General features: G+C 43.5%; 2 protein-coding genes across 5 annotated transcripts in view; one reads left to right on the plus strand and one right to left on the minus strand.

Annotated features, from left to right (window-relative positions):
- The window catches only part of ADAM17 (ADAM metallopeptidase domain 17), a 41,631-nt gene extending 39,145 nt beyond the window's left edge, over window positions 1–2,486 (plus strand). For both annotated transcript variants that reach the window (XM_061622803.1, XM_061622804.1), the window contains exon 20: window positions 505–2,486. In XM_061622803.1, the coding sequence (XP_061478787.1) occupies window positions 505–855 (351 nt within the window). In that variant the 3' untranslated portion in view covers window positions 856–2,486. The remainder of the gene's footprint in view (window positions 1–504) is intronic.
- Window positions 2,487–9,848: 7,362 nt separating this feature from the next.
- IAH1 (isoamyl acetate hydrolyzing esterase 1 (putative)) lies at window positions 9,849–16,669 on the minus strand. 3 transcript variants are annotated; one of them, XM_061622806.1, is made up of 6 exons: window positions 16,422–16,669; window positions 14,693–14,745; window positions 14,137–14,333; window positions 11,669–11,830; window positions 10,808–10,929; window positions 9,849–10,109 (listed from the first exon to the last, which is right to left on the minus strand). In XM_061622806.1, the coding sequence occupies exons 1-6, from the start codon at window positions 16,503–16,505 to the stop codon at window positions 9,924–9,926; spliced, it is 804 nt and encodes a 267-aa protein (XP_061478790.1). In that variant the 5' UTR covers window positions 16,506–16,669; the 3' UTR covers window positions 9,849–9,923. The 3 variants fall into 3 exon arrangements, with proteins under 3 accessions (XP_061478790.1, XP_061478791.1, XP_061478792.1); XM_061622807.1 differs by having other exon boundaries at window positions 14,137–14,285; window positions 16,422–16,665; XM_061622808.1 differs by lacking the exon at window positions 16,422–16,669 and adding an exon at window positions 16,131–16,223.
- Between the last annotated feature and the right edge of the window lie 2,275 nt (window positions 16,670–18,944).

The raw sequence follows: 18,944 nt of genomic DNA on the forward strand, positions 1-18,944 counted from the left end.
CTCTAATTATTTCTGTTCTCTATAGGGCATTTACTATTGTCTAGTCTTATTATTTTGGTTCTACATTATTTGAATTCAGTCCGCTTGCATCTGTGATAGAAGGGGGAAAGTTTCAAAACATCAAAACATCTGTCCCATACTGCACCAACGTTTTAAAAAGTCTTGGAGAAATTAAGCTAATATTCCTTCAGGACCCCACAGCTTATAGTAAATCAAAATTGTTAAAAGAGAATTTGCTCCTCTCCCCCTTATTGATGCTAGGATTTTTTGCTGCCAGGATTCTAAGATAAGTGGTAGTAGTAGTGCTAGTCAGTCTTCTGCCACCAGTTTTGAATCCTGGTACTGGGGCACATTCCCACTTAAAAACATAGTATGTCTGGTAGTCACCTTACCCGTAAAACATGTGTAAACAGCCTGCCCAGAGACTACAGATAACAAGAGATCTGGGATTAAGCTTTCAGTTACCAGTAGTGTTGCATAACTGTGCTGCTTCTCTCCTTGCAGAATGTTGAGATGCTGAGCAGTATGGATTCGGCCTCTGTCCGAATCATCAAACCACCTCCTCCTGTACCATCAACAAGCCGACACCAGCCTCTCCAGCCTATTGCACCAGTCCCTGTGGCAGCAGTGGTTCCAAAACTGGACCATCAAAGAATGGACACGATTCAAGAGGATCCAAGTACAGACTCTCATATGGAGGATGATTGTTTTGATAAGGATCCTTTTCCAAACAGCAGCACAACTGCTAAATCGTTTGAGGACCTTACAGATCATCCTGTTACAAGGAGTGAGAAAGCATCGTCTTTCAAATTGCAACGCCAACATAGAGTGGAGAGCAAAGAAACAGAATGCTAGTCGCTAGCTGCCTTTGAGCTCTTGACTCTGATGTGCAAAATCACGTTCAACTAGATGATCTGAAGCCATTTCATTATAGATATATCAGTTACATCTGTATATATATGTTTGTATTGAAAAATGGAAACAAGGAAGTGACCTACTGCAGATGCTGGCCATGTGTATGATCTTCTTTAGTTTCAGTATGAGTGATACAAACACGTGCGTTCACACACAAAGTGTATTGAAACTTTTTGATTTTTTTTTTCTGTAGTCTTGATCTGAACATTTCCTTCAGCCTGTGGCGTAGAGGAATAATCTGCCTGACATGAGATTATGTATCTTAGTATTTTTATAATGTACCTTTTTGTAGTTGAACAACAGTTCAAAATTTTCTTTTTTAGAATACAAAGGACCCATAATTTGGTGACTTACCTTCATGTATTGCAGCAGTCAAGGTGTATCCTTAAAAAGCAGTATTTTTCTTTTTAAAATGAAAAATGAGGTGAACATTTTAAACTAATTAACTTATGTTGGATACGGGGGATTTAGCTACATCTGAGGCGAATGTCACAGCAAAATCTGAGAATGTTTTCTCAAATGCTGAGGAATTTGAAGTAAGCCTTTTAATTACACGTCCTTTGACCAGGATCCATTAGAGACTTAACCAACTCAAGCTCTATTTGTTTCAGCAGGATTTCAAGGGCACATGAAACTGTCATGGATGATGGCCTTTTTTTTCAAAATGAAGTGGCTAATACGTCTATTGTAACTTTACTCCTTTTAGCTGTGCTGGGGAGAGAATCTTTTTCTAACAGAGTAAAAACAAATTGCTACCTGCCAAAATTTAACAGCTAAAAATAATGATAGTGATCATGGTTTTCATATGATATAAATCAGACAGCAGACTTTGTCAAAGTTCTCTTTCATAAGCATATACAGAAGTGCAGTGAGTAGGGTATCTGCTTGTCTGAGACACAGTGGAGGGTGAGGTACAAACAGGGTTCTTGTGCATGGATCCCCCTCCCAAGCAGCCTGGCTTATATGGACTGTTTGGACCTCTCTCTGGAGATCTGCAAGCAACACCACCTGTGTGTAGGTTGCTGTGTCATGGGTCCTTTCCTATCCCTTTACCTCAGGGCAGGATAGATGGTGCTAAGACCATGCAAATCCCTTTTCTCTATAATCTTGGAAGGAGATCTGATCTCTGTATAGGGGCCTGTGACTATAGAAAAGCATGGACCATAAAAGTGAAAAGGAGAGAGTTTCTGCTTGAATAGCTATTTCGCAACATAATCATGTCCTACATTGATTGTATATATATATGTGTGTGTATATATATATATATATGTGTGTGTGTATATATATATATATATATATATATATATATATATATATACACACATACACACACACACACTCAATTATGCACTGTATTTTTTTTGTATCTGATGATCAACCAAACCTGTGACAAATGTGTATCTTTCAGGGATACTTGTTACATTGATACTTGAAGTTGTGCCTTTTGGTATTTGTACCTATAGTCTGATTTTAGATTTCTTACAGAGTAATAAACTTTGTGTGAGGAGTGAACTCCCAATACAATGTAATAAAATGATTTTTTTTATACCTACAATGAAACCTAAAAGTTGTTTGTGATAAGTGGAATTCATATCAAGTATTAAGGGAACGGGTCAGAGCTTACTGGTAATGTGTTCTCTCTCTTCTGCTCCCCCCCCCATCACTAGTGTCCAGTCATAACATTTTGTGGAGGTTTCTATAAATGAGCTATTTTCCTGCAAAAACTAAACTGATTCTTCAGCATATCCCTTTGTTAATGGTCGCATTATTTCTTAGGGCTTGCACAGCCCCTCCCAATTCACATGTTACAGAGAAATAGAGCTGGATATCGCCAGCGTACTGCTGACACCTTGCCCCAAATCTGATGACCACTTCCAAGGGCTTCATATAGATGCTAAAATAGCATTGGGGACAAGGTGGTGCCTGTGGCACCTCACAGCACAACTATTGGGGCTGAAAGATAATCACCCAATGCTATTCTCTGAAAATGACATTTGAGATAGGGTTGGAACACCGATATCCATCTCACCAAGTCGGCTCAGAAGGAGACTATGGTCAATGGTATCAAAGACTGCTGAGAGATCAAGTAAGAATAACGGTAGCATTTCTCCTGTCCTCCTGATAAAGGTCATCCATCAGGCAACCAAGACGGATTCAGTTCCATTACCAGGTCTGAACCTAGATTGGAATGGGTCAAGATAATCTTTCATCCAAGACTGCTTGCAATTGCTGCGCCACAATCATCTTCCCTAAAAAGGGGGTATTTCCAACTGGGCAGTAGTCACAATCCAATGGGTCCAGGGTGGGCTTTTTCAGGAGCTGTCAGATCACCACCTCTTTCAGGGTGGCTGGGACCATTCCCTCCCACAGATACATTGATGACACCTTGGATCCACTTGGTCATACCCCCTTGCAAGCTTTAATAAGCCAAGAAGGGCAAGGCCAAGATAACTTGTTGCTGGCCACATTGTCACAAGCACCTTGTCCACTCTTTTAGGCCACATCAATTGAACCTGATCCCAAGAAGTTGCAGCAGATGTTGCACTGGAAACCTTACTGAGGACTACAGTATATGTGGATGGGGCATCAAGAGTGCTATGGAGGCAAGCAACTTTACCCTTGAAGTGCCTTGCAAGCAATTCAGTGGGCTTCTGAAGGGTCTAGACCACCATTTCCTGGAGTTGATGTTAACAGACCCCTGACAATACGAAAAAGCTCCACTGGATGGCTATTTGCAACAGAGACAGAGAAGCAGGCCTTCTTCATCGCACTCACTGCCATGCATTGACATGGTTATGATGTTTTACTCGTGCCCAATCAGCCTTACAGCATGTATTTTACCACTTGCCCTCTAACCATTGTCCAGCCTGTTTTATTGACCTTGGTCATTGGTGTACCAAGGTGCAAACTGGGCTCCACAATGCCAGAGAGGGCGATCGGGGCAACTGTGTTAAGAGCCTGGTGTGTCTCATTGTTCCACAGCATAACAAGGGCTTCAACAGGGTCACCTGCTCTATCTAATGGAACCTCCCCCAGGGCATTCAAGAATCCAGTGGATTCCATTAGTCTCTGGGGGCAAACCATCTTAATCTGTCCACCATTCCTGCAGGGAAGGATCAGAACTGTTAAGCCTAAACTTCACCAGGAAGTGGTCTGACCGTGACAATGAGTAACATCCACCACCACCCATTTCCAGACCACCTTTTCCTCCATCTGGAAAACAAAATCGAGGGTGTTCCCTGCCCTATCTGTTGGACTGATGACAACTTGAGACAGCCTCATGGTCGTCATGAAGACTAGAAGCAGCCTCAGCATGGCCACTGAAATAAAGTTACCAGGTCTCCGGTGATCCTTGCCCCCCCCCCCGTAATAGGCCCTGCTTATGAGAAATTTCTGTCTCAGCCAGTTCTATTATATTGTTATGAACAGTTTCCTTCCTCTCACCTAGGTTTCCTTTGTTAAGCAGAATAGTAGTTTGCTCACTAATCTGCTGGTCAATGGGCAATTGATCATGGTATAGGGGCAAATGAGGACAGATCCCCACCCCGGTCTGCACTAGAGTTACCAGTTCTCCAGGTTTTGGCCGGAGTCTCCGGTTTTTTGGGGCCCTCCAACTCTCCAGCACCCCTTAATCTCCAGACTCTCAGCTTCAATTTAAAAAAAATTAAGTTTCTAGGTGGTCTGGTTCCTGAGATATACACCAAAACATCAGCTGCTCCCCCGCAACTGTTTAATCTATTTAACTGATACGACGCTGAAGTTCATTCCTAGTTCCCAGTTCCTTATTTGCTTGAAAGTTCAAAACACTAAAAAAGAAGAGTTGACAACTACAGCAACTTCAAACCAAACTTAACATGTCTCTGAACCCCAAAATATATGTTGGGGTACCCTGTATGATATATCACTGTGATCGGGGGACTCTCCCCGTCAAGAATAACAATACATTTATGCAATCAAAATAATCAGGCTTCTGATATTATCATAAATACATAATGTCATAAAATCATAAAAAATAAGTAAATAGGGGTGCCCACCCCAAACTCTGCTCTAGGACAGGACAAATCATACACCCCATGAAAGGGGAGGGTATCCTCTATGAGATGCCATGGCGTCCTGCCTGGCCCAGAGCTTCTGCTGAGTGCAGGGCATGGAGGAGGGCATCTATGCAAAATCAAAGCAGACTAAAACATACAGGAAAAAATAGGTAACTGGGGTTGCCCACCCCAAAATCTGCTCTGGGACAGGACAAATCATATACCTCAGGAAAGGGGAGGGTGTCCTCTATGAGATTCCACTGCGTCCCTCCTGGCCCAGAGCTTCTGCTGGGCGCAGGGGGAGGATGAGGCCATCTATGCAAAATCAAAGCAGACCAAAACATACAGGAAAAATAAATAAGTAACTGCGGGTGGCCACCCCAAAATCTGTTCTGGGCCAGGACAAATCATATACCTCAGGAAAGGGGAGGGTGTCCTCTATGAGATGCCACTGCGTCCCGCCTGGTCCAGAGCCTCTGCTGGGCGCAGGGGAAGGATGAGGGCATCTATGCAAAATCAAAGCAGACCAAAACGTACAGGAACAAATCATATACCCCAGGAAAGAGGAGGGTGTCCTCTATGAGATGCCAGTGCATCCCGTCTGGCCCAGAGGTTCTGCTGGGCACCGGGCATGCCCAGGTGCATCAATGCAAAATCAAAATGGACAAAAACACATAGAAAAAAATAAGTAACTGGCGGTACCCACCCCGAAATCTGCTCTGGGACAGCACAAATCATATACCCCAGGAAAGGGGAGGGTGTTCTCTATGAGATGCCACTGCGTCCCGCCTGGCACAGAGCTTCTGCTGGGCACAGGGCACAGAAGAGGGCATTTATACAAAATCAAAGCAGAAAAAGACATACAGGAAAAATAAGTAATTGGTGGTTCCTGTGACGTCCTTCCCCAGCACCACCTGTGAAGCTCTCACTTGTGGCTATCAGCAGACAGGAACGTCAGGTTTTCGTCTTACCCTTTACAGCTCTAGCACAGATTTCAACAAGTCCCACTGCTAGGCAGCACCACCAGTCACTTTCCATAACCAAAACTCCCAGAGACTTTGCCTAAGTCTCGCTATAGCTTGTTACTTTGTGACTGTGTGCCTATGCTGTTCCCAACCCCCTTGTATCTTTATATTTAAAGCATACAACTCTGGGTTGCTCTGGATACTTGACTTGTTACAATTTCTCCCTTCACCGCTGCCACCATTAGATACAGTTTCTGTTCAGCCTTGGTAATTACCTTGCCCTCCCTTCTGGTCTGTATATTCCCCCAGCCAAGGATCAGGCCTTTGGTAAACCAAATAAGTATTTATTTAATATTAGAAATAACAAGATTACTTAAGGAATGTTTCACAAGCGTATGGTTTCATCTACATTCTGTTAGGTACTTAACTTCTTACTAATTGCCTCAGAACTCCGACTCACTCTCCACACCACCAAACCTCCAAACCTCCAACCTCCTCTCAACCTCTCAAACACCACCTCCTAAACACCCTCTAAAAACCACCTCTCACATTCAACTGTCATTCTTCCATTTATACTCCCAGCCATTCAAACACTCAGCCAATCATCCAGCATTCTACTGCTCATGTACTCCCCCCTCCTCTTTCACTCCACTTACCATATGTCTTCTATATAAACAACACTTACCATATTTACAATATAAGCAGGAGCATCACAGCACCCACCCCAAAATCTGCTCTGGGCCAGGACAAATCATACACCCCATGAAAGGGGATGGTGTCCTCTGTGAGATGCCACTGTGTCCCGCCTGGCCCAGAGCTTCTGCTGGGCGCAGAGGAAGGATGAGGGCATCTATGCAGACAGAAAGGGTAGAGAATCTTCTTATTCTTACTGATTTCTCAGACCTCTTTCTGAAGTGAAGGGTTAAATTTGTAAAGAAGTTTGGAGCAGCCACATAAAAAAATAAGGGCAGGGCGTTCCAGGCAGGGGGTTGCCAACCCTGCTTGGATATGGATGTCTTTGCAGAGGATCCCTAGTCAAGCTTTACCAACAGCACAATCCAAACTATATCTACTCAGAAGTAAGTCCTGTTGAATTCTATGGGGGCTTAGTCCCTTAGTACGTGTGTTTAGAATTGCAGCCTTCAGGGGTATCCATCTTTACTCCTGAATGCTCCCATCTAACAACTCCACAACACTAGGCTCCTTTCTTCCTACAGTGACCTTCTGGTGACTGGCCTGGCCTGAAGGCACTTAAACCCTTCTTGCCGAAAGCAAGTAGGCTAGATTAAATGTTCCCTACCCAAGGCTCCATCTTTTAGCTAAGATGTCTAGCTTAATTTCCAGTCAGATATTCTTTTTAATTGTACGCTCCAAGCAACTGTGATTGATGCTTAATGTATCATAGTTAATGACATCACTTGGGCCTGCCCCGTGACATCACTTGGGCCCGCCCTGTGACATCACTCAGGCCTGCCCAGTGACATCACTTGGGCCGCCCCTAAAATCTCAGGTTTTGGGATGCTTCTGACCTGGCAACCCTACACTGAAATCACCCAGGACTATTGTTCTGGGCTCCTCCAATACCACAGCTGAGATGGCCTCCTCCAGCTTGGTTAGGGAAGCTGCTGGGCAGCAGGGTGACAATACACCAGCAGCAACCCTAGTTTACTGTCTCCTTGGCCTGACACCAGGTGCAGGCCCTCACAGCCAGGTCCAAGATAGAGTGGATTCCTGGTGACAGAGATGGAAGTTCTGTAGACCACAGCAGCCCCTCCACCCTGTGCCTGCAGCCTGTGCTGGTGTTGCACCGAGTATCCAGGTGGGCAAAGCTGGGTCAGATCAACTCCTCCCAGCTCACCCACTCCAGTCTTGGTAATACACACCAAATCGGCACCCTCATCCATGATCAAATCATGGATGAGTGTAGTCTTATTGTGTACCAATCTGATGTTGAACAACAGCACACACAGGTCAGTGGGCACAGCAGATGAGCAACCAGGATCCCATCCATGGGAGAAGTGGAAGTGAGGAACAAGAGAGTGATAACCTTGCCCTCGCCTTCCATGTCCTTCTTTCCCCCATGTACCCATCATCCATGACCTTCCTTTCCATGACTCCTCCTAAATGCATGATATTGTTATGAGCATGAGGGTTGGAACGGATGATCCCTGTGGGTCCCCTTTCCATACTCTGATTTGGAATCCTGTGCCTTGGAATGAGGAACTCGGTCTGCTGGTCATATGAGTCTCCTTTGTTAAGCTAATAGAGTGGCCAGGTAGTTAATGGGCCTATTAGGTGCCCAGCAACTGATGAATGAGTCAGGAAGATCCTTTTGTCATTGAAACTCTTCAGGAGAGCCTTCCATCCTGAACCTGGGCCAGCAAGCAGAGTACAAAAGGCTGGAAGGAAAGGGAGACTCCTTGCTAGAGTCAATATCAAGCCTTGCTGCAGACATTACTCCAGCTCTCCTGTTAAACCTGTGCCTTGAACCCTGTTCTGCCTGGTCGGATCTCTTGGTGTCTGGACATTTGGACTCCCTTAAGGACTTTTCTGCCTCCTCCTTTGGCGCTTCCCAAACAGTAAAACATGCTGGCTGACCCCCTGGTTCCTTCTGCCTGGCAGATGTATGGTGTGGCCTTATCTGCTCATTAGCTGCATGCCTCTGTGAACCCCCGCATCTGACACTAGCAGTGGGTTTCCCTAATTGCTCAATGATAGGAGATGCTGGATGGAAATCTACCACAAATAGAATCCATTTTTTTTTTATAGATAATAGCTAGATCAGAAGCTGTATATATATAAAATCAAAATCCTTAATTACGCAAGACTTGTATTTTTTCATATCTGATGGCGATCAACCAAACCTGTGACAAATGTGTATCTTTCACGGATACTGGTTACACCTGATACTTGAAATTGTGCCTTTTTGGAATTTGTACCTGTAGTCCCATTTTAGATTTAGATATAGTAGTAAACTTTGTATGAGGAGTGAACTCCCAATACAATGTAATAAAATGATTTTTTTTATTGTTGTTATGTGCCTTCAAGTCAATTACGACTTATGGCGACCCTATGAATCAGCAACCTCCGAAGGCATCTGTCATGAACCACCCTGTTCAGATCTTGTAAGTTCAGGTCTGTGGCTTCCTTTATGGAATCAATCCATCTCGTTTGGCCTTCCTCTTTTTCTACTCCCTGCTGTTTTTCCAAGCATTATTGTCTTTTCTAGTGAATCATGTCTTCTCATGATGTGTCCAAAGTATGATAACCTGTTTCATTATTTTAGCTTCTAGTGACAGTTCTGGTTTAATTTGTTCTAACACCCAATTATTTGTCTTTTTCACAGTCCATGGTATTCGCAACGCTCTCCTCCAGCACATTTCAAATGAGTTGATTTTTCTCTTATCCGCCTTTTTCACTGTCCAACTTTCACATCCATACATAGAGAACCTACAATAAAACCTTAAACTTTTTTGTGATAAGTGGAATTTGTACGAAGTATTAAGGGAATGGTGGTTCAGAGCTTACTGGTATGTGTTCTCTGTCTCTCTTCTGCCCCACCCCCAATCACTAGTGTCAAGTTGTAATGCTTTTTGGAGGTTTCTATACACCAGCTACTTTCCTGCAAAGATTGAACTGATTCCTCAGCCTAGCTCTTTATTAATAGATGCATTATTTCTTAAACTGATTATGGCGTAAGTAGGAGCTTATCTATGACAGGGATGGTGAGCCTATGATCCTCCAGATGTTATTGGTCTAGAACTCCAATCATCCTTACCAACATCGTCTGCATGGCAATGAGTTTCCTAAACTGAATTTAGTCAATATATATGTTGGAATGTTTAAATATGCCTTAAGTATTGTGACATTCTTACAGCTTAATACCTTAGTTTAATGAGGAGAAAAATTGACTGAATAATTTCACTCTAAAAAATAGAAAAGAAAAATTTATTTTGTTTACGTGCAGACACTTGTTGTTATCTCTCAAACAGCTACTGTTTTATTACTTTTATAAATCATGAGGATTCCCCTGAAGACTAACTTCAGGGTGCAGATGATCCACATCACGCCAGTAGGGAAGCAGAACATGGACTGTTGAAGTTTTTTGTTCCAGGAATGACCAAAGCTGGTTTGCTAGAAAATTATTTCCTTCCCCTGATAAATGAAGTCCATCAGACAGATAGCAGCTAAAGTCCTAGAACAGATGTTTTCAAAAGAGATTATAAACTGGTTTGATGACTTTTTAGAAAGAAACTGAAGCCAATTACATTTAAGTAAGCTACCACTATTCTTCAGAAACAGAATATGGGCTTTTTGAACCAACCGTTGCTTCATCTAAACAAACAACTGTCCTAAATTTGCTTTGCCACCTGCTTATGGGAGACATTAAGAGTTCCTACTGTTATCAACAACATGTTCTGAAAACCAGGGCTGTGGAGTCGGTACGTCAAACCTTCGACTCTGACTCCTCTGTTTTTCTACTGTCCGACTCTGACTCCACCCAAAATTGCTTCCAACTCCACAGCCTTGGAAAGGGCTGTAAATGTCTTTTTAAATTGGAAGCTCTCATAGGAGCATTTTTATCGCTGCCTTAATATGCGGTGATCTTGGCATCACAGCATTTGTCTTCATCTGGGTCCTGCGCCATACACTGACACACAAAATGTTTTTCATCTTGAGTTATGGTGAAATGCTCAACTACAGCTGACTTCATGGGAAGCTTCTTTGACATTTTGAATTTCTATTTTAAAAAATTTGTCAATCAAAATTTATTTTGAAGCCGGAGTTGGAGTCGGTACATTTCTACTGACTCCGACTTCACCCAAAACTGCTTCCGACTCCGACTCCACAGCCCTGCTGAAAACCCACTATTAAAATGCCTAGAGATCATACCTGGTTATTTTTTTGCATAAGTGTCCATAGATCAATGACAGAAGTGCCACAATCGCTAGCTACTTTAACACATGCCTTGGCATATTCCCCAGTGGTAGAGTTGAGCCGGTTTAATTTTTCACCTGTTGACAAGTGGGGTGGGGGGATAGAGAAAGATAGCATTAATTAGGTTACTAGAATGACACAAGATCCAGTGGCTCCCATGTAACTTTCAACACTATGAATCAGCTCTACGTCCAGGACCCATTTCCTTCTTTCCTCCCCACTTCCGAAAAAGAGGTAAGTGTACAGTGATGTATCCCTGCCCTCCAGAGGTACTGCATACATTTACACAGCTGTTCTATGGTCACACAGACTCTCAGTCTCCTCTTCTTAGTCTTTTATTTATTTTTCATATTTTTTTTGTATATAGTCGTTCACGGGCTTAATACAAAATATCAAAAGATCAGGGAAGGAAGCTGGTGACTAAGTTGGTCTGAGACACTATAGTAAGGTAATAAGGTAAGGTAATTAAGGTTAAAAAAGGGTGTGGAAAAGGAGTTTCTAAATCCACACACTCTCAGTAGAGAGCCCGTGCCCTAGTGACATGCAGTGGAGCTGGCAGGACGGGAATCTGGGGAGGTTACTCAGCCCACTCAGGTAATCTCACTAGAAGAATTCTTCTTGCTGCCAGTGAAGGAAGTGGGCAGTGACAACTCATCCAAGACTCCCTCCACTGCTGGAAAAATGGCCATTAGTAGCCACTTCCTATACAACATGCAACAGGGTGACCGCCACAGTGTTTAGAGCTTAGGTCTGCTAACAACTGGGGTGGTGGTGGTGGATGCTTAATTCAAAATGAGGAGGGGAAAGCTCTCATACCTTTGGCAATACACTCTTTTTCCCAAGCTGCTTCATCTAGGGGTGGTGGTGTCACTAAAATAACTTTATCCTCTGCAATGTCCACAGACTTTAGATATTGTATCATACTTTTCAAGTTGTCAGCATACTCATCCAATGGAACATGTTGTTTAGGGTTCACATCTGTTCAGACAGGATAATTCACAGTCAGGTAAGGTAGTCCCATTACCTTCCCACCCTGCATTACTCTATGAGGGCATATCAGCATGAATGCTCATCAATAAGCCAAGTATATTTGTACATTACATCAGGTTGCACAGAGGAGGGGAGAGGATGTAAAGCTAGGCACTTCTTTACTTCACCTGCCAGCAGCCATTACATCAGGGTGAAACAGAGGAAGAGAAGGGAGGCAGGCAGGACCTACTCCACTGGTGTAGCTGAGACCAGCAACTTGTAGCTCCGCCTCTCCTTTAACTTTCTTACTGCCTTTGACACCACAGGTAGAACATAGCTATTCATGGTGAGTAGCCACTGATAACCCACATTTCCACACTGCAGGCAGCAGTGACTCTGCAAGCTGTGCAGCACCCACGTGGCAGGAGTGACATCTTTAAATTATAATTAAAGATGCCTGCTTAGTCCCACTTTCAAAGCTTCCAGTATACCACTCAAGCAAAAGTGATTCTGTTTTGGTTTACAAATTCTGTACTGGAAAATGAACTGTCTAGGTATAATCTACATACAGTGACAGCACAGCCCTGTTCGCCGCTCATGCACAGGTAGGCAGACTGTTGGGGAAATTTGGAGCTATCCGTGCCTCTCATATTTATACACAGTTCTCCCTCTCTGCTTGCTACAAGTTACTTGTAATTGTTTATCCTGGAGTTGAGACTGTCTGTCGGATAGTTATGGAGAAAGGTGTGCATGCAGCAGACAGCCAGACCCCACAGTCTACACAAGCACATGTGTTCATTCCCTTCTTGTCACCAGAACATAAGATGAGTCCTGCTGGATCAGGCCAAAGCTCCATCTAGTCCAGCATCCTGTTCTCACAGGGCCAACCAGAGACCTATGAGAAGTCCACAAGCAGGACTGAGGGCCACAGCAACTCCCTCTTGTGATTCCCAGAAACTGGTATTATTTATGAGATTTATTTATGAGATTTGTTAGACGCCCATCTGGCAGAGGTTAATCTGCCACTCTGGGCGACTTACAACCAAACACAAGTACATTCCATATAGACATAATCAAAATCCTAAAAATTAGATATTAAAAATTAAAAGCTTTAACTATAAATTTCTACAAAACACTGTCTATGATTGGATATTAGTAATGGTGAGAAATGTCTGAAAGAGAAAGAGAAATAGAACAAAATCACATCACCATCTTTTCACAAATCAGTTACAAACACAAAATACAAAAGGATAATAAATTAAAGGGTATAAACTGTAATGCTAACATCTGTATCCTCAAATACTTCATCAAGCATTGTTGAAACTTTACTCCAATTCAGGCGGTCAAGTCCACACCCAATCTTCGGCATAGAAATACAAGTTACAGCATTATTAAGGCAATGGATTTTCATCGCTTCCAAGCTCTTCCATAGATTGTCATAGGTAGGCTTATGAAAGTATTTGTTCTTTGTAATCAGATAGTACTGCCTTTGACACCAAAGGGTAGAACATAGCTATTCATGGTGAGTAGCCACTGATAACCCACATTTCCACACTGCAGGCAGCAGTGACTCTGCAAGCTGTGCAGCACCCACGTGGCAGGAGTGACATCTTTACATTATAATTAAAGATGCCTGCTTGGTTCCACTTTCAGAGCCTCCAGTTTACCACTCAAGCATTGGACTAAGTGCATAGGAAGCTACAAGAGACACACAAAATAGGACTTGCCACATGTTTGGCAATAGAAACAAAACCCAGAACATACCTAAATTTGATGAGAGCATTCAATTCAACTTGCCTTCGCCAAATGCATCACTGCTCATACAATGAGTTCATGGTTGTGCGCCCTCTGTCCCCATCTCAGTTGGGGTAGGTGTTGATGGGGGAAAAGGGCCTTCTCAGTGGTAGCACCACTCTTGTGGAATGTTCTCCGTAGCAGGGAGGCTCACCCAGAACCTCTTCTGAAGTCTTTGCAGTGCCAGGCAAAGCCTGCTTTATTTTCCCAGGGTTTTAAATTATTACTTCATTTGTGCTTCTTTATGCTGGGCTTGTCTGCTTTTTTATTTCATTGTTATTTTACTGTTTTATTTATATGCTACTCTGAAAATATTTTTAATGAAGAATGACATGAAGATACTTAAAATAAATAGAAGTTTAAAAAGAAAAAGGAGGTCATTGTATAATGAGATACTAGCAAAACTGGGAAGAAAGTGTTGAATGGGTTAACAAATATCTGAAATTGTATTATTATGTACTCCAACCTAATGAAATTCTGAAAGAGAGGATGTGGGGGTGGGGATAATTATACAACTATACCTTTTAAAGCACCATCATTGGCTCCAAAGAAGACGGTTACAGCAATAGTGTTCTTCGCATCAGAATCTTTGCTGATCAGTCTTGGAAGAACCATTTTTGCCCACCTTGTGTTGTAGCCAGAGAGTCCGCGATTCAGAACATCACATTTTCTAAAATCGGCATATGTATAAAGAAATGTCATCCTATAATACCATGTTCTGAAATGTTAAAGATTAGTCAGACAGCTGCTTAAGTCTCTTTCCTTCCACACCTCAGAGTAGTACAGAAGTCTATGCATTTCCTTATTTGTGTGACTGCAGGCTTTGTTTGAGTTCTCTTCATTTTAGTATTAAGCAATGGTTTCTTAAAAATTGAGGTTTCCAGTTTTCAACCAATTGTTCGCAGTAACTTCCAGAATATAAAAAGCAGAAGGAAAAATAGTATAGAGGCCTTTGGCATTATGCCTCAAACCAATGGTGGCTCTCTTCAAAAAAAAATATTTTCAATTATCTGAGGGAACTAGTGAGAGACTCAGTTTGGAATCCACAGCTGAAACACAATGTTCAATACATCTTACCTAGCTAAGCGGTGAGCGAGGCTCGCTCCCCATCCATTTTCTTCAAAGGAAAACTAGAACAGAGGGAGACAATGAATGTTTAATAAAATAAATTTAAGTCACACGTCACTTGACCAAACCATGTACTCCTGCCTCCTCTCCCCAGCATTATGGTTTCTGTGGTATTGTTGTGCTATCATCATCCCCACAGACAAGTTGCACTTGCTGTTAAAACAATGTGCTTCAGCTAAGGTTACTTGCTAGGAAGCAGTGCCGCTTTTTGCCTGGTAACGGCTGCTCTAGTGCTGCACTGAAGGAACTAAATAGAAACATATTTTAAACAAAGAAAGGCCAATTTATACAACCAACATAATCAACTGATAAAGCTTTTCTTGACCTTTCCCAGGTCAGACTGCAGATGGAGATGTTTCATTACTTCAAGAAACGTAAGGGAAAGCTTCTCTCACTATGCAGTTTTTTTCTGTATTAGGGATGGGGGACCCTGTGGCCCTCCAGATGTTGCTGGACTACAACTACCATCACCCCGGACCATCAGCCATGCTGGTTGGGCTGACTGGAGTTGGAATCCAACAACATCTGCAGGAGGGCCAGATTCCCAGCCCTGTTACTTTCTTTTGCTCTCTACAGAGGAACTTTTTTTTTAAAAAAAAAGCTTTACCATTTGGTTATTTGGATTATAGGCACTGGGACAGCAGATGACAGTAGAGGCAGGTGAAGGGCAGGGGGCAACATCACTATTGTGTTTGCATCTTGCCACTGGGTTAGAGGGTTTAGAGGACGTCCTTTGCCTTTACCTACACTGCACTGGCAAGAGAAGGGGTTTTGCCAGGGGACACTTTGCCCAGGACCCCCTCAAACCTTGAGCCGGCCCTAGGAAGTTGCCATTACTGTATAGTAAGACCAGTATTTCAAAATATAAATATAAATAAAAATGCTTTCCTGATCCACCAAGATGGATCCAGACATAGCAGCAGATGTCACACTTCCAGACCTGGTCCCTGTACCTTCAAACTCTGCTTGCTGAGCTTTTTGAGTTGTGCCTCCTCATTTGCGGAATGCTCTCCCCAGCGAGGAGGTCTGCCCGGCAACTTCACAGACATCTTTTTGGTGCCAGCCTCAAAACGTACCTTTTTTCCCAGGCTTTTGATGGACTACAGTGATGTTGTGAGTTGTCAACTGTCCTGCTGAAACTTTCTGCGGCTGTTATCGGTGTGTGTGTGTGTCATTGTTTTGTGTATGTGTTTTGATGAATTGCATGTGTTTTTGTGTTAATGTGTTTTATGTAAATCTGTTTATAACATAATGTAGTTTTACTTATGGTTATAAATATGTTGTGAGTGGCTTGGAGAACATTTTCCTCAACAAGGTGACTAATAAATTCAAATAATAATAATCTTAATAATGAAATAATATAAAAATCGACAGGTGCTTCCCTCACCTCTGTGTCTATATCAGGAAAAAAGCTTAACCTGCTGAATGTCAACCTCAATAGCTCGTAAACAAGGCTGTGAAGCGGGTGGGTGGCTCGGAGTCATAACTGCGGGTGGTCATTACGGGGGAAAAGGAGAGAAAAAAGGCCGAGGTGAGACGTCGGGGGCAGCGTTTAGAGAAGGAAAAACTGGCAACAAACTGGGAAGGAAGGGCCCCCACGGCCCTTGGGTTGGCCTTCACGCTCGTGGGTTGGCCCTTCGTAGCAGCAGCCGGTATGCCCGCCGCGGCGGAGAAATACCTCAGTGATGGAGTCTCCGAAAAGAATGACCCGAGGGGGCCGCAGAAGCATCCTGCGACAGGCACTAGCCTCAGACAGGGCCATTGACTCCGTCGTCTCGCCGGGGGCGGAACTCCTGCAAGAGCCGGACGTGAGGTGGCTCGTCGAGCGCCTTCGCGGGCCCTCCTTTGCGCCAGGCGAGGAGGAGCGGGCGGAGGGCTCCTGATGGGGCTGTGCTTTGCTCGTTGTGTCCAGCGCAGGACAAAGCGAGGAGCCGGATTAGGGACCGGGGCGCAGCGCAGGCTTCTGACCGCCTCCCTGCGTCCCGCTGGCTTTCCTGGCGGAGTTTGGAGGCGACAGGAGTGTATTATTATTATTATTATTATTATTAATCATTATCCTGCCCTTCCTCCCAGGAAACTAGAGACAAAACACTAAAAATCTTAAAATATCTCAAAAACAAACACGTTAACATATATTTTTTTAAAAAATCTTCAAAAACATTAAAAAGCAGTTTCTGCACAGATGCAGACTGCGACAAGGTCTCAAAATGCTTGTTGAAAGAGGAATGTCTTCGGTAGGCAGAAAAGATAACTCAGCTGGCGCCTGTTTAATATTTATGGAGAGGGAATTCCACAGGGTAGGTGCCGCCACACTAGAGGTCCATCTCCTATGTTGTGCGGAATGGACCTCCTGATAAGATGGTATCTGCAGGAGGCCCTCACCTGCAGAGCGCATTGATTGATTGGGCATATAAGGGGTAAGACAGTCTTTCAGGTATCCTGGTCCCAAGCTGTATAGGGCTTGGTGCACCAAAACCAGCACCCTAAACTTGGGCTAGAGCAGTAGTCCTCCATCTAGCCAGCGGCACCCTATTTCCCCACAGTGGCCAACCTGATGATGCCCTGGAAAGCCCACACAAGCACCAGCACATGTGGTGAAAGTGACAGGCTAAGAGTTGGGAGACCAGAGTTTAAATCCTGACTCAGCCATAAAGCTCAATGGGTGACCTTGGGCTGGTCTATCTCTCAGCCTAACCTACCACAGTGGGACAATTATACAGCAACAAGAGTGCCTGTATATTATAGCCAGCATGGATTTTCACACTCTGCCATGTAAAATTGAAAATACCCCCATATGCCATTATGCTGCTTCCCATAAGTTCATTTCAAAACAAAATCTTACAAAACTTACAGTTCGGAACTTAGAAATGCTTGCTTAACACCCTCTTAAGTTTTCGTGGCGATACACAAAACACTTAAGAGAGAATCCAGAATTCAAAATCTAAAACGAGTAAAATAATCCAGATCTCTGTTGAACTTTTTTCAGTCAGTTGTGTCATAGTTAGTTGAAATTCATTAAAAATCAGCCAAGTTATGATCCTATCACTGACCTTAGCCCATACACTGACCTTCATCCTCTGTAGTTTAAAAGTTTAAAAAAAATTGTGGCTGATTTTTAAGTAATTTAAGAAAATTAACATTGGAGTCTATGATAGTGCACTGATGCTCAGTAAGAACCAACTGTCAGTGTTCTCAAAGCCAGACTAACAGCTGTTTGGCATGGCTAATTGGGGCCACACCCATGCCAGACATTTATTCAACTAGGGATTGTAGCTCTGTGAGGGGAATAGGGTGTCTCCTAGCAATTCTCAGCACTCTTCACAAACTACACTTCCCAGGATTCTTTGGGGAAAGCCATGACTGCTTAAATTGGAATAAAGGTCTGGTGTAGATGTGGCTAGGGACAGTTTTGGTATAAATTTGGGTGGGAGGCTACATGCGTCTGCTGTAGAATAAAAAGATGGGGGACACCCCCCCACCAAAATGATATTGTTCACAATTTTTGCCTTTTGGGTTTTCCCTCTACCCAGTGCCCACCCACCCAGTCTCCTTCTCTCCCTCATCCTGCCCCTTCATCTTCCTTCCTACCCCTCCTCTTCCTTCCCTCCCTACCCCTTTCCCCCTCCCCCAGGTCAGTTTCATCTATCCTAAGCATGATTACACAGGAATAAATCCCACTGAACTCAATATGCATGCAAATGATCAAACCTTCACTCCTTCTCCCTTCTGCCCCTTTCCTCTCCCCTCCTCCATTCCAGCCCATCCTCCCTCCCTCCTCCCCCATGGTCAGATTCACTTAGCCTAAGGATGTTTGCATGGGAGTAAATCCCATTGAACTCAATAAGCATGCAAATAATCAAACCTCTGTCCTCCCCACCCCCTCCCCCTCTCAGAGCTGCATCTCCAAAGATGGAGAATTACATTTTTTGCATATTTGTTGGTAGTGTTCCTACTTTGCTTCTTTCCCGTGTTACTACTGTTTCTACAGATAATCTAGAAAATTATTCACTAATAGGCAAAAAACCTTGCAGTTTAAGAATGTACACCCATGTTACCAAATTCTTCCAAGCTACCCAGGAAGTGCATTGGACTGTGAAAGACCAACCCAAACGGTGTTTGCATTTTGACAAATGTGTAGGGCAGTCCAATATCTCAGAGAGGATGTCAGGTCTCCTGCTCCCCTGGTGCATCCACTATAGCT

The sequence above is a fragment of the Rhineura floridana genome, chromosome 4 (genome assembly GCF_030035675.1).
Source record: "Rhineura floridana isolate rRhiFlo1 chromosome 4, rRhiFlo1.hap2, whole genome shotgun sequence".
Lineage (NCBI taxonomy): Eukaryota > Metazoa > Chordata > Lepidosauria > Squamata > Rhineuridae > Rhineura > Rhineura floridana.